This window comes from Delphinapterus leucas, unplaced genomic scaffold (assembly GCF_059928025.1).
Source record: "Delphinapterus leucas isolate spDelLeu-1000000601 "Yukka" unplaced genomic scaffold, BTC_Dleu_Yukka2 spDelLeu_asBTCV2_sq25, whole genome shotgun sequence".
Lineage (NCBI taxonomy): Eukaryota > Metazoa > Chordata > Mammalia > Artiodactyla > Monodontidae > Delphinapterus > Delphinapterus leucas.
The window spans coordinates 14,863,166-14,875,677 of record NW_028322234.1 but is presented as its reverse complement, the minus strand read 5'-3'; the positions used below and the strand labels follow the sequence as shown (position 1 = coordinate 14,875,677).

Here is a 12,512-nt window from a genome sequence, read left to right as displayed (position 1 = left end):
GGTTGACAGGTGGCAGTCGGCTGTGCCGGGCCACATCTCGGAGCAGTGGGACAGAGCTACTGGGGTGTTGAATAGCCACGTCCACAGCAGGAGACGCAGAGGCGGGCAGGTGGAGGGCCCTGCAGTGGCCTGGGAGGGGGCCCCCAATTCGGGGACCCATGTGGGCTTGCCTCGGGACACACGCAGGTAGGAGGAGAAGCACGGAGCCAGAAGCAGCTGCAGCAACAGCCCGGGGAGACAGTGGTGCCAGGAACATTTTATCTTGGCCCAGCCAGGTGGATCCATGGGTCAGAGAGGAGCTGGGAGGACGGGACAGTGAACACAGCATCACTGCTAACAAAAATAATAACACATGCCTAGCGGGCAGACGCAGGTTACCCAAGTTCATCTTTACGAGTCCTGAGGTAGGAGGCACTGTTCTCATCCCTATTTTACAGACGAGAAAACTGAGGCCAAGGACTCAATGCAAGAAAACGGCAGAACTGTAATTCCAGCAAAAAGCACCTAGCTTCAGAGTCCACTTATTCCTACCCACTAGGCCACGTGATCTCTGGACCTGGGATAGGTTCCGATGGCTCTCAGGTCCCACCTTGACCTTGACCCTGCCCTTTCCCAGCTTTCCCAGAGTCTTTCCCGGCCTAGGGAGAAGACAGAGCTGGTTACAAGATGCTCCCCAGTGCCCTGGAGCTGAGGCTTGGAGCCAGGGCTCTGCCTGGGAGGGGTACAATGTGATTACGTTGGAAGGTTATCTGAGGGCTCACCAGGTAGTGTAGGAGTTGGGGGAAAGGGCATTCCTGGTGGACGAAACAGCCAACGCAAAGGTCCGGAGGTGATGGAGAGCCTGACAAGTTTATGGGGAGAGCACAGGAAGTGCTCAGGGAATAAGCGTCCAAAGATGGCCCCCCTGGTCCCGCACTGGGGGATCCTGGGCGGCCTCTTGGCCTGGCCGATGTCTTTCCACTCCCCGGTCCTTTCCGTCCCTGCAGGCGGTCACAAAGTCCTCCCAGACTCCAAACCCCAACCACCAGAGCGGAATCTAGGACTTCGGCCCTGCCCCTCTCCACTTCCTGCGGCCCTGGAGACACCCAGTTTACAGATAAGAAAACGGAGGTTCTGAGCGATAGATATGTCTCGTGCCCAAATACACACAGCTACAGCCCTTACGATCCAGAATCCAAACTCTCTTCTCTCAATGTAATTCCAAACTCCTCTCCCTCTTTGCAGGTGGAGCTCTGATCTACAGCCTGGCACTGTCCAATAGAACTTTCTGCTATCGTGGAAATGTTCTATATCTGCACCATCGCGTGCACCCCTATGGCTCTTGAGTCCTTGAAATGCAGCTGTTGTGTTGCACAGAGTTTTTAATGCTAAATTAAATTTAAAAAAGGTTCTCTCTTCTGTAAATCGAAGACAACTTCAAGATAAAAAGTAAAGGCAAAGCCAAAAACAGCCTCTGATAGCCAATTCAATGATTGGAAAAACTTGACAGTACATTTGGGACCTCCTGGAAGGGCAAATCTGCTCCAACGAGACATTTTTACGGAGTCTAATTACAGATCAAGGATCTACGACGAAAACTGAGTGTCCGAATTAGGTGTGCTGGGGGTGTAAAATACACCCTGGTTTCTAAGACTTAGGACGAGAACGAGACAGTAAAATTATCTCAATACTTCCTCTGTTCATTACACATTTAAATAATACTACTTTGGATCTGTTGGGTTAAAGAAAGCATATTATTAAAATTAATTTCACCTGCGTCTTTTACATTTTTAAAGTCGTGGCTACTAGAAAAATATTAATTACACGTGTGGCTTGTGTTCTGTTTCTACTGGACAGCATGTGCTGCTCTAGAATTTCTAAGAAAGGGAAATGAGGGATAATGACTCATTATTTGAAATGCACTCACCCTCTGGCCAGAGGGATTGGTGCAAATGCCCACAGACGTGCCAACAAAACAAGGGTGTTTTGGATAAGCTACCTGTCCATTGATGTGGGACTGGTCGAATTACGGTCCCTTCTGACAACGGAATACTATGCAGTTGTGAAAAATGAATAAAAGCCTGGTTTTGGTATTAGGGTATCTTTGTCTGAAAAAACTTAAAATAGAACTACCATATGATCCAGCAATCCCACTCCTGGGCATATATCAGGAGAAAACCATAATCTGAAAAGATACATGCACCCCAGTGTTCACTGCAGTACTATTTACAATAGCCAAGACATGGAAGCAACCTAAATATCCATTCACAGAGGAATGGATGAAGAAGATGCGGTACATATATACAATGGAATATTACTCAGCCATGAAAGAGAATGAAATAATGCCATTTGCAGCAACATGGATGGACCTAGAGATTATCATACTAAGTGAAGTAAGTCAGAAAGAGAAAGACAAATACCATATGATATCACTTATATGTGGAATCTAATTAAAAATGATACAGATGAACATATTTGCAAACTAGAAATAGACTTACAGATACTGAAAACAAACTTCTGGTTACCAAAGGGGAAACGTGGTGGGGAGGGATACATCAGGAGCTTGGGATGAACACACACACTACTATATGTGAGATCGACAACCAACAAGGACCTACCGTAGAGCGCCGGGAACTCTACTCAATGTTCCGTGATAACCTATATGAGAGAAGAATCTGAAAAAGAATGGATACATGTATATGTATAACGGAATCACTTTGCTGTACACCTGAAACTAACACAACTTTGCAAATCAACTATACTCCAATGAAATTAACATAAAAATTTTTAAAAAAATGAATAAAGCCACTGTATTGGCACAGCTCTGCAGAGTGGATCCAGGTTTTCTGGAAGCTGAACTTCCATATTTTGGGAGCCTCTCCAAGAAACGGCAAAGAAAACTGAGTCCAGACTTAGATACAGAAAGTAATCTTTATTTAGGGGTCCCTGAAGCTTAAGCTTCATCCACTTCATGGTAAATCCATGTCTGCCTGATGAAAAAAACAGGTTCCAGAATTAAGTAGCTGGGTCTAAATCTGCACCATCCAATATGGGGGCCACTAGCCCCATGTGGCTAATGCAACAGAGGAACAGAAATGGTGAATGTCAGTAAATTTCAAATGTAAATTTAAAAACTGAACAACGTAAAACAAGTTTTTTTTTTAATTAAACACTACCCTTTCACTCCAGCCGTTGAAAATTTAGCATCCAAATAGAAACGGCCGTAAAGAGTAAAATACACGCCAGATTGCCAAGATTTCATATGAAAGAAAGAATGTAAAATATCCTATGTAAAGTGTCTCATTAGTAATTTTCTATGTCGATTACATATTGAGATAATGCTTTGGATGTATGGGGTGAAATAAGATATAGCATTAAAATTAATTTTACTGGTACCTTTCTATTCTTTTTAATGTGTCTGGTAAAAAGTTGAAAATTACATATGTGGCAGAAATCAGTTTGGCGGTTCCTCAGAAGGCTGAACACATAATTCCATATCACCCAGCAATTCCACTCCTAGATATCTACCCAAATGGAACTGAAAAGCAGGAACTCTAAGAGATATTTGTATATCCATGCTCATAGAAACGTGATTCACAATAGCCAAAAGTTGGAAACAACCCAGATGTCCATCAAAGGATGAGCGTATAAACAAATGTGGTCCATGCATACAATGGAACATTATTCAGCCTTAATAAGGAAAGAGATTCTGACACACGCTATACCATGGATGAACCTTGAGGACATGAGGCTCAGTGAAATAAGCCAGATGCAAAAGGACACATATTATATGATCTTGCTTCTATGAAATATCTAGAATAGGTAAATTCATAGAGACAGACAGTAGATTAGAGGTTACCAGGGGCTGGGAGGGTTGGAAGGAGAATGAGTTTTTGCTTGCTGGGGTATCAAGTTTCTATTTGGGGTGATGAAAAATTTTTGGAAATATTGGCAGTGGTTGCACACCATTGGGAATATACTTAATGCTACTGAACTGCACCCTTAAAAATGGTTAAAATGTCAAATTTTGTGTCTCATATATTCTGCCACAGTTTAAAAAAATAATGTGGGACTTCCCTGGCAGTCCAGTGGTTAAGACTCCGCGCCCTCGGCACAGGTTCAATCCCTGGTTGGGGAACTAAGCTCCTGCATGCTGCACGGTGTGGCCAAAAAATAAAATTAAAAATTAAAAAATAGGGCTTCCCTGGTGGCACAGTGGTTAAGCATCCACCTGCCAATGCAGCGGACATGGGTTCGAGCCCTGGTCTGGGAAGATCCCACATGCCGCAGAGCAACTAAGTAGTTGTGCACCACAACTACTGAGCCTGCGCTCTAGAGCCCGCAAGCCACAACTACTGAACCCGTGCGCCACAACTACTGAAGCCCCCGCGCCTAGAGCCCACGCTCCGAAACAAAAGAAGCCACTGCAACGAGAAGCCCACGTACCTCAACGAGGAGTAGCCCCCGCTCGCCGCAACTAGAGAAAGCCTGTGTGCAGCAACGAAGACCCAACAGAGCCAAAAATAAATAAATAAAATAAATAATTTTTTAAATAAAGAAATAAAAATAAAAAGACCCTGATGGCTGGCGGGCTCCTTCTACTGGGCAGAGCTGGCGTAACCCTCCGAATGCAGAAGGGAGAAGCTGGCAGGTGGCCTTGTGTGATGAAAAGGGAGCGCGATTTGGAATTACACGTTCATGCCAAAGTTTCTGGAAAGAGACCCAAAAGACAGGCCTTTGGGGAGACAGCGCCAAGCAGGAGTGGGATGGAGGCTGAACTCTGACCACAAGCTACTTTGCGCCGCCAGGGATTTTGGCCATGCACAGAAGGTTAATATGCGGAAATGTACTTAAGATGGATATAGTTTGTTTGTCCTGGGTTTATGGTGGCTCCTCCTAGGAGGCATGGAGGCCCTTGGCAGGGACCTTGAGAAGCGAGGATCCAGGAACGGGGCTGTGGGAGGCCGGGGGCTGAGATCCCACCCAAGTGGAACCGGAGATATTTTTTTCCTAGAAAGGAACTGAAAAATACCATGATGCTGCGACACCGCAAAGATGAGAAAAACAAAACAAAACAAAATCCCCCCTGTTCCCCTGCATCTCAGGTCCTCCTCCCACGGGACAGGGTGGGAAGGAGGAAGGGCTCTGTGTTGCTGATGGGGGCCAGGAAGCAGTGGGGGTTCTAATCCAGAGCTTTGCCAGGGAGAGAGAGACAGACAGAGACAGACCGGGAGAGAAATGCTGCTCCTCCTGGTTTGGCAAATCAATCAGAACTTCCCACACCTGCTAGACCTCTGGCGCACCTGGTACCCAGAAAGACCCCGGGGAGAGCAGGCTGCAGGCCCTTCCCAGGGGGCAACGATGCCTCCTGGGAGAGGGGACATTTCCCCCAGGAGGCCTTACCTGGATGGACACTGTGCAGGACGGCAAGCAGCTGACTAGGAAGTTTAGGGCCGAGTCACAGCTTGTCACCCAGGGTGTGGATGAGGCAACACCAGGGAGGAGAAGGAAATGGACTTATTTATAGACGCAGCACAGCACTGCCCAACACCACCACAACTGCCATCAGATGACACAGGGTGTCCTGTCCCATGAGCCGGGTCATCATCTAAAAGCAAAGGTGGGACTCTGCTAATCTCCACCATAAGACCTGATGAGGGAGGGGGTGGAGGAAGTTGGGGACTAGAGTCACCGCCCTGGCCTCCCCTGTGGCCTCAAAGCACGCATGGCTTTGGGCGTAAAGTTGACCCATCCGTAAAGGGAAAAGGGCTGACCCAAACCGCTGGTTCTCGAAGTGGTTTCCGTGGGGGCACCAGGGGTTCCATGGAGGATGGGGAGGGGCAAGTGAGCAGAATTTCAAGCTTCTCACTTTCCCTTCCAGCAGATACCACCCCCTCTTCCGTCTCAGTCAGCAAACATTTCTTGTGCACCTGCTACATGTTGGGCCCCAGGGATATTGCACGAAGCAAGTGGGTGAGACAGATAACCCATAAGGAAACTTGTAAACAAACATAAATTATAAATTGCAAAAAAGGAGGCTGTGGCCTGGTCTGGACTTCCCGGATGTGTGAGCTGAGAGCTAAAGCCCCGTAAGAATTCTCTAAGTAAAAAGGAGGATGCAAGAGCTTTCCAGGCAGGGGCTTCCCTGGTGGCGCAGTGGTTGAGAGTCTGCCTGCCAACACAGGGGACACGGGTTCAAGCCCTAGTCCGGGAAGATCCCACATGCCACAGAGCAACTAAGCCCGTGCGCCACAACTGCTGAGCCTGCGCTCTAGAGCCCGCGAGCCACAACTACGGAAGCCTGCGTGCCTAGAACCAGAGCTCCGCAACGGGAGAAGCCACCGCTATGACAAGCACCACACCGCAACGAGGAGTGGCCCCCTCTCGCCGCAACTAGAAAAAGCTCGCGTGCAGCAATGGAGACCCAATGCAGCCAAAAATAAAGTAAATAAAATAAATAAATTAAAAAACAAAAAAGACAAAGATGTCTGCTTTTTTTTTTTTTTTTTTTAAAAAAAAAAAGCTTTCCAGGCAGAAGGGACAGCCTGTGCAAAGGCCCTGAGGCAGCAAGGAATGGCAGCATTGGAGGAAATCCAGGAAGGCTGAGTATTCAGGAGCAGGAGATGAGGTCACCACGCCACGCTGAGCTGCGTCCGGCTGTGGTCAATGATGGATATTTAACACAAAGGCGACAGGGAGCCATGGGAAGCTTCCAGCAGAGCAGTCACCACCACATAGACTCCTGTTTTGAGATGCTCTTTCAGCCTGCCACGGGGGGACAGGGAAGACAGTAGGGCAGAGACAGGGAGGCTGGGGAGGAGGAGGCTGTTTCGGGCAGGCCAAAGCCCGAGCTCCAGCTCCCAGGTACCATGATTCCCCTGTTCCCAGATGAGAAATCACTTCTGTGAGGCTGCTTCACGCTGCCTGGACATCTACCATCTGAGTGTCCAGTTAGTTCCAGGCTGGCAGAGGTTCCAGGAGGCTGGGGTCCCCCAGGGCAGGGCATTTGTTTGTTTGTTTGTTTGTTTTGAGGTACGCGGGCCTCTCACTGTTGCGGCCTCTCCCGTTGCGGAGCACAGGCTCCAGACGCGCAGGCTCAGCGGCCATGGCTCACGGGCCCAGCCGCTCCGCGGCATGTGGGATCTTCCCGGACCGGGGCACGAACCTGTGTCCCCTGCATCGGCAGGCGGACTCTCAACCACTGTGCCACCAGGGAAGCCCTGTTTGTTTGTTTTTAAATGCACTGATTCTTTTTTAAACATAAATTTATTTATTTATATTTGGCTGCGTTGGGTCTTCATTGCTGCACATGGGTTTTCTCTAGTTGCGGCGAGCAGGGGCTACTCTTCATTGCAGTGCATGGGCTTCTCATTGAAGTGGCTTCTCTTGTTGTGGAGCACAGGCTCTAGGCACGTGGGCTTCAGCTGTTGTGGCACACGGGCTCAGTAGTTGTGGCTCACGGGCTCTAGAGCGCAGGCTCAGTAGTTGTGGCACGCGGGCTCAGTTGCTCTGCGGCATGTAGGATCTTCCCGGACCAGGGCTCGAACCCATGTCCCCTGCATTGGCAGGAGGATTCCCAACCACTGTGCCACCAGGGAAGCCCAGGCCATTTGTAATAGGGAAGAACAAGTCTTTTTTTTTTTGGCCGCACCACCAGCATGTGGGATCTTGGTTCCCTGACCAGGGATCAAACCCATGCCCCTGCAATGGAAGCACCTAGTCCTAACCACTGGACCACCAGGAAGTCCCAGGAAGAACAAATCTGACTCTATATTAAGGCATAACCCTCCCAGACTTCAGACAATACTACAAAGCTACAGTAATCAGAACAGTGTGGTACTGGCACACAAACAGACATATGGATCAATGGAACAGAATAGAGAGCCCAGAAATAAAACCACACACCTACAGTCAATTAATCTTTGACAAAGGAGGCAAGAATATACAATGGGGAAAATTCTCTTCAGCAAGCGGTGTTGGGAAAGCTGGACAGCCACATGTAAATTAATGAAGTTGGAACACACCCTTATACCATACACAAAAATAAACTCAAAATGGCTTAAAGACTTAAACATAAGACATGACACCATAAAATTCCTAGAAGAGAGCATAGGCAAAACATTCCCTGACAAATTGTTCCACTGTTTCCTTAGGTCAGTCTACCAAGGCAAAAGAAATAAAAATAAACAAATGGGACCTAATCACACTTACAAGCTTTTGCACAGCAAAGGAAACCATAAACAAAAAGAAAAGACAGCCTACAGACTGGGAGAGAATATCTGCAAGTGATGCGACCAACAAGGGCTTAATCTCCAAAATACACAAACAGCTCATACAACTCAACAACAACAACAAAATAACCGAATCGGAAAATGGGCAGAAGACCTAAATAAACATTACTCCAAAGAAGAAATACAGATGGCCAACAGGCACATGAAAAGATGCTCAACATCACTAATTACTAGAGAAATGCAAATCAAAACTACAATGAGGTACCACCTCGCACCGGTCAGAATGACCACCATTAAAATGTCTAAAAATGGGGCTTCCCTAGTGGCGCAGTGGTTGAGAGTCCGCCTGCCTATGCAGGGGACACGGGTTCATGCCCCAGTCCGGGAGGATCCCACATGACGTGGAGCAGCTGGGCCTGTGAGCCATGGCCACTGAGCCTGCGTGTCCGGAGCCTGTGCTCCGCAACGGGAGAGGCCACAACAGTGAGAGGCCCACGTACCTCAGAAAAAAAAAAAAAGTGTCTACAAATAACAAATCCTGGAGAGGGTGTGGAGAAAAGGGAACCCTCCTACACTGTTCGTGGGAATGTAAGTTGGTGCAGCCACTGTGGAAGAACAGTGTGGAGGTTCCTCAAAAAACTAAAAATAGAATTACCATATGATCCAGCAATCCCACTCCTGGGCATATATCTTGACAACTCCATTTTGAAAAGATACATGCACCTCTATGTTCATAGCAGCACTATTCGCAATAGCCAAGACATGGAAACCACCTAAATGTCCATCGGCAGATGAATGGATAAAGAAGAAGTGGTAGCTACATAGCACAGGGAGATCAGCTTGGTGCTTTGTGACCACTTAGAGGTGTGGGATAGGGAGCGTGGAAGGGAGACGCAAGAGGGAGGGGATATGGGGATATATGTATACATAGAGCTGATTCACTTTGTTGTACAGCAGAAACTAACACAACATTGTAAAGCAATTATACTCCCATGAAGATGTTAAAAAAATAAATTAATTAATTAAAAAAGGTGGTACCTATATACAATGGAATACTACTCAGCCATAAAAAAGAATGAAACAGAGCCATTTGCAGCAACATGGATGCAACTAAAGATTATCATACGAAGTGAAGTAAGTCAGAAAGAGAAATACAAATACCATATGATTTCATTTGCATGTGGAGTCTAAAATATGACACAAATGAACCTATCTATGAAACAGAAACAGGCTCATGGGCATAGAGAACAAACCTGTGGTTGCCAAGGGGAGTAGGTTGGGAGAGGGATGGACTGGGGGGTTAGGGTTAGCAGATGTAAACTTTTATATATAGACTGGGTAAACAACAAAGTCCTACCGTCTAGCACAGGGAACTATATTCAATACCCTATGATAAGCCATAATGGAAAAGAATATTAAAAAAAAGAATGTACATATATATTTGTATCATTGATTCACTTTGCTGTACAGCAGAAATTAACACAACTCTGTAAATCAACTATACTTCAATTAAAAAAAGTATTGATTAAAAAAAAATCTGACTCGGGATTTTCCTGGCGGTCCAGTGGTTAAGACTCTGCACTTCCAACGCAGGGGGTGCGGGTTCGATCCCTGGTTGGGGAACTAAGATCCCACATGCCATAGGGCACAGCCAAAAAAACAACAACAACAACCACCTTTGATTTGTACAATAAGATATGTGCCTTTTATAATATCTAAGTTATAGCAATAAAGCATTAAAAAGAAAAATCTGACTCCATTTTAGTTCTGACCTTTTTTTTTTTTTCCGGTACGCGGGCCTCTCACTGTTGTAGCCTCTCCCGTTCCGGAGCACAGGCTCCGGACATGCAGGCTCAGTGGCCACAGCTCATGGGCCCAGCCGCTCCACGGCATGTGGGATCTTCCCAGACCAGGGCACGAACCCGTGTCCCGTGTCCCGTGCGTCGTCAGGCGGACTCTCAACCACTGCGCCACCAGGGAAGCCCTTTGGTTCTGACCTTTTACTTTAACTCTGTGCTCCTGTTGTCTGTGCTTAGACATGCTGACTGCACCTTTTGTAAAAGCATGTTGCCTATAGCTTGAAATATACAGAATAGCCTGACCATGACCTGACCTGACAGAGAATAACATTGGTTTTCTTGGAGCTTTACAGGAACACCGTGACCCGACCTTGACCTGACCTACATGGCCAGATGCAAGAACAAAGGATCTGACACCACGCCCCTCCCTCACCTGGCCTTTAGAAGTGCTTTGCTGAAACCCTTCGAGGAGTTTGGACTTTTTAAGGCACGAGCCACCCATCTCCTTGCATGGCCCTGCGATAAACATTTCTCTGCTCCAAACTCCAATGATGTTTCGGTACTGTTTGACCTCACTGTGCGTTGGGCACGTGGACTTACATTGGGTGGGTAACACATTTACAGAGGAGCCTTACCCAAAGCTGCTCATGGCTCGCTCCTGACAGGCAGAATTATCTGGTGACTTATTAAAATATAACTCATGAAGGTCACTGTGTCCTCAGCCCAAGGCCAAACCTTGATAGGCAAACCTTCAGCCTTCACACAGTCGCCCTGCCTATATGGAAACTGAGGTCCAGAGATGGTCACTCAGAATCTCAAGGGCACAGCGGGGTCTCCAGCTACACAAGCTGCTCTGCCAGGAACACTCTTTGCTCGCCCCCACCCCACCTTGGCCACCTTGTTAATCCCTAGTCATCCTGCAGAGTTCCTCCAGGGAGCCTCCCCAGATTCCTCCCGTCCCCTGAGCTGAATCAGATCACTCCTCTGGCCCCCCACAGCTGCCTGGTGTCCCCCATCATAGCTTTGGCCACCCTGTGTCATTTCCTCTGCTGGGCTGACAGCCCCATGAGGACAGAAAAGCCGGGAGAGCACAAGAGTGGGGAAGAGAGAGTAAGAACTTGGGCTGGGGCTTCCCTGGTGGCACAGTGGTTCAGAATCCGCCTGTCAATGCAGGGGATACGGGTTCGAGCCCTGGTCCAGGCAGATCCCACATGCCGCGGAGCAACTAAGCCTGCGTGCCACAACTACTGAGCCTGCACTCTAGGGCCTGCGCGCCACAACTACTGACCCCACGCGCCTAGAGCCTGTGCGCAACAAGAGAAACCACCGCAGTGAAAAGCCCACGCACCGCAACGAAAAGTAGCCCCCACTCGTCGCAACCAGAGAAAAAGCCCGCGCACAGCAACAAAGACCCAATGCAGCCAAAAATAAAAAACCAACAAACAAAAAACAAAAAGAAAAAACTCTATTCACTTAAAAAAAAAATAAAAGAAAAAAGAACTTGGGCTGTATCTCAAGGATTTAAAACCCCAAAGCAGGTCTCTTGTGGAGGGCTGGCCGTGGGCGGGGCACTGCCTATTATTCCACGTTTGGGATCAGAGTTTGGCTGGCTCTGTCTGCAACTATGTTGGGTGGGGACCCTGGTCCTGCCTTTTACTCACTGAGAGAGCTGAGGAGAGGGACTGCCCTTCTCAGAGCCTCAATTTCCCCCTATATAACACAGGGCCTGTGCTAGCACTGCCAATGCTCCCTTACTGGCTCTAGAGGGAATGAGCTCCCCATCAAGGGGAGGATCCAAGCAGGAAGGTTCCTCTGTGGAAAGAGTTGCTGTTCAACGGCGCTTTGAGATGCCCCAAAGGAGCCAAGGAGGGCCTTTATCTGCCCTGGGGCTGGGCCAGGAAGATTCCAGGAGGCCTCTGTCTGACAGCTCCTGGTGGGCTGGGTCTGCAGCCAGAGGGAGGCCCTGGTGCTGTTCTCCCACCTGCTTCCGGGCCCTGTGCTTCAGACCCACTTGTCCCTGTGTGGCAGCTGGGTGATGGGGGTGGTCTCCACACACATCTGCACCTCAGGACCCCCAGACTCCTACAGAGTTCTAGCCATCTGTCACCAGGTCATGGGTGGGGTGCAGGCTGGGGCAGGGGCAGCCGGGGGTGGGGGAGGGCACAGATGAGGATCTTTCCGTACCCCACCTGCCTGAGCCTCCCACAGGCCTGTCACAGCCTGAACTTGGCTCCATGAGGCAACAGGAGGCTGGGTCGGGGATGGTCAGTACATGTAGCCAGGCAGAGCCCCGACCCGGCCGAGCCCCAGTCCCAGCTGAGCCCTGATCCCGACTGAAGAGAAGGGAAGGTTGGTTACTGGGGTTCATGGGGGGCATTTGGGGCTCCTGATCACCGACACTCTGCCCACCCACACCCCTGCAGCAAGTCCTGTCACTTCACAGGGGCTGGTGATGAAACCCATGTGTGTAACTGAAACACAGGTTACCTGCTGCCCATCCAAA

General features: G+C 48.5%; 2 protein-coding genes across 2 annotated transcripts in view; both read right to left on the bottom strand.

The window, feature by feature from the left end:
* NDUFA11 (NADH:ubiquinone oxidoreductase subunit A11) overlaps nucleotides 1–12,512 on the bottom strand; it is a 55,502-nt gene that overhangs the window by 22,573 nt on the left and 20,417 nt on the right. The gene's annotated exons all lie outside the window — the stretch shown is intronic.
* The window catches only part of LOC111166035 (3-galactosyl-N-acetylglucosaminide 4-alpha-L-fucosyltransferase FUT3), a 23,815-nt gene extending 11,303 nt beyond the window's left edge, over nucleotides 1–12,512 (bottom strand). The window contains 2 exon segments of the mRNA XM_089905600.1: nucleotides 3–299; nucleotides 2,598–12,512. Coding sequence (XP_089761726.1) covers nucleotides 3–285 — 283 coding nt within the window. The 5' untranslated portion in view covers nucleotides 286–299; nucleotides 2,598–12,512.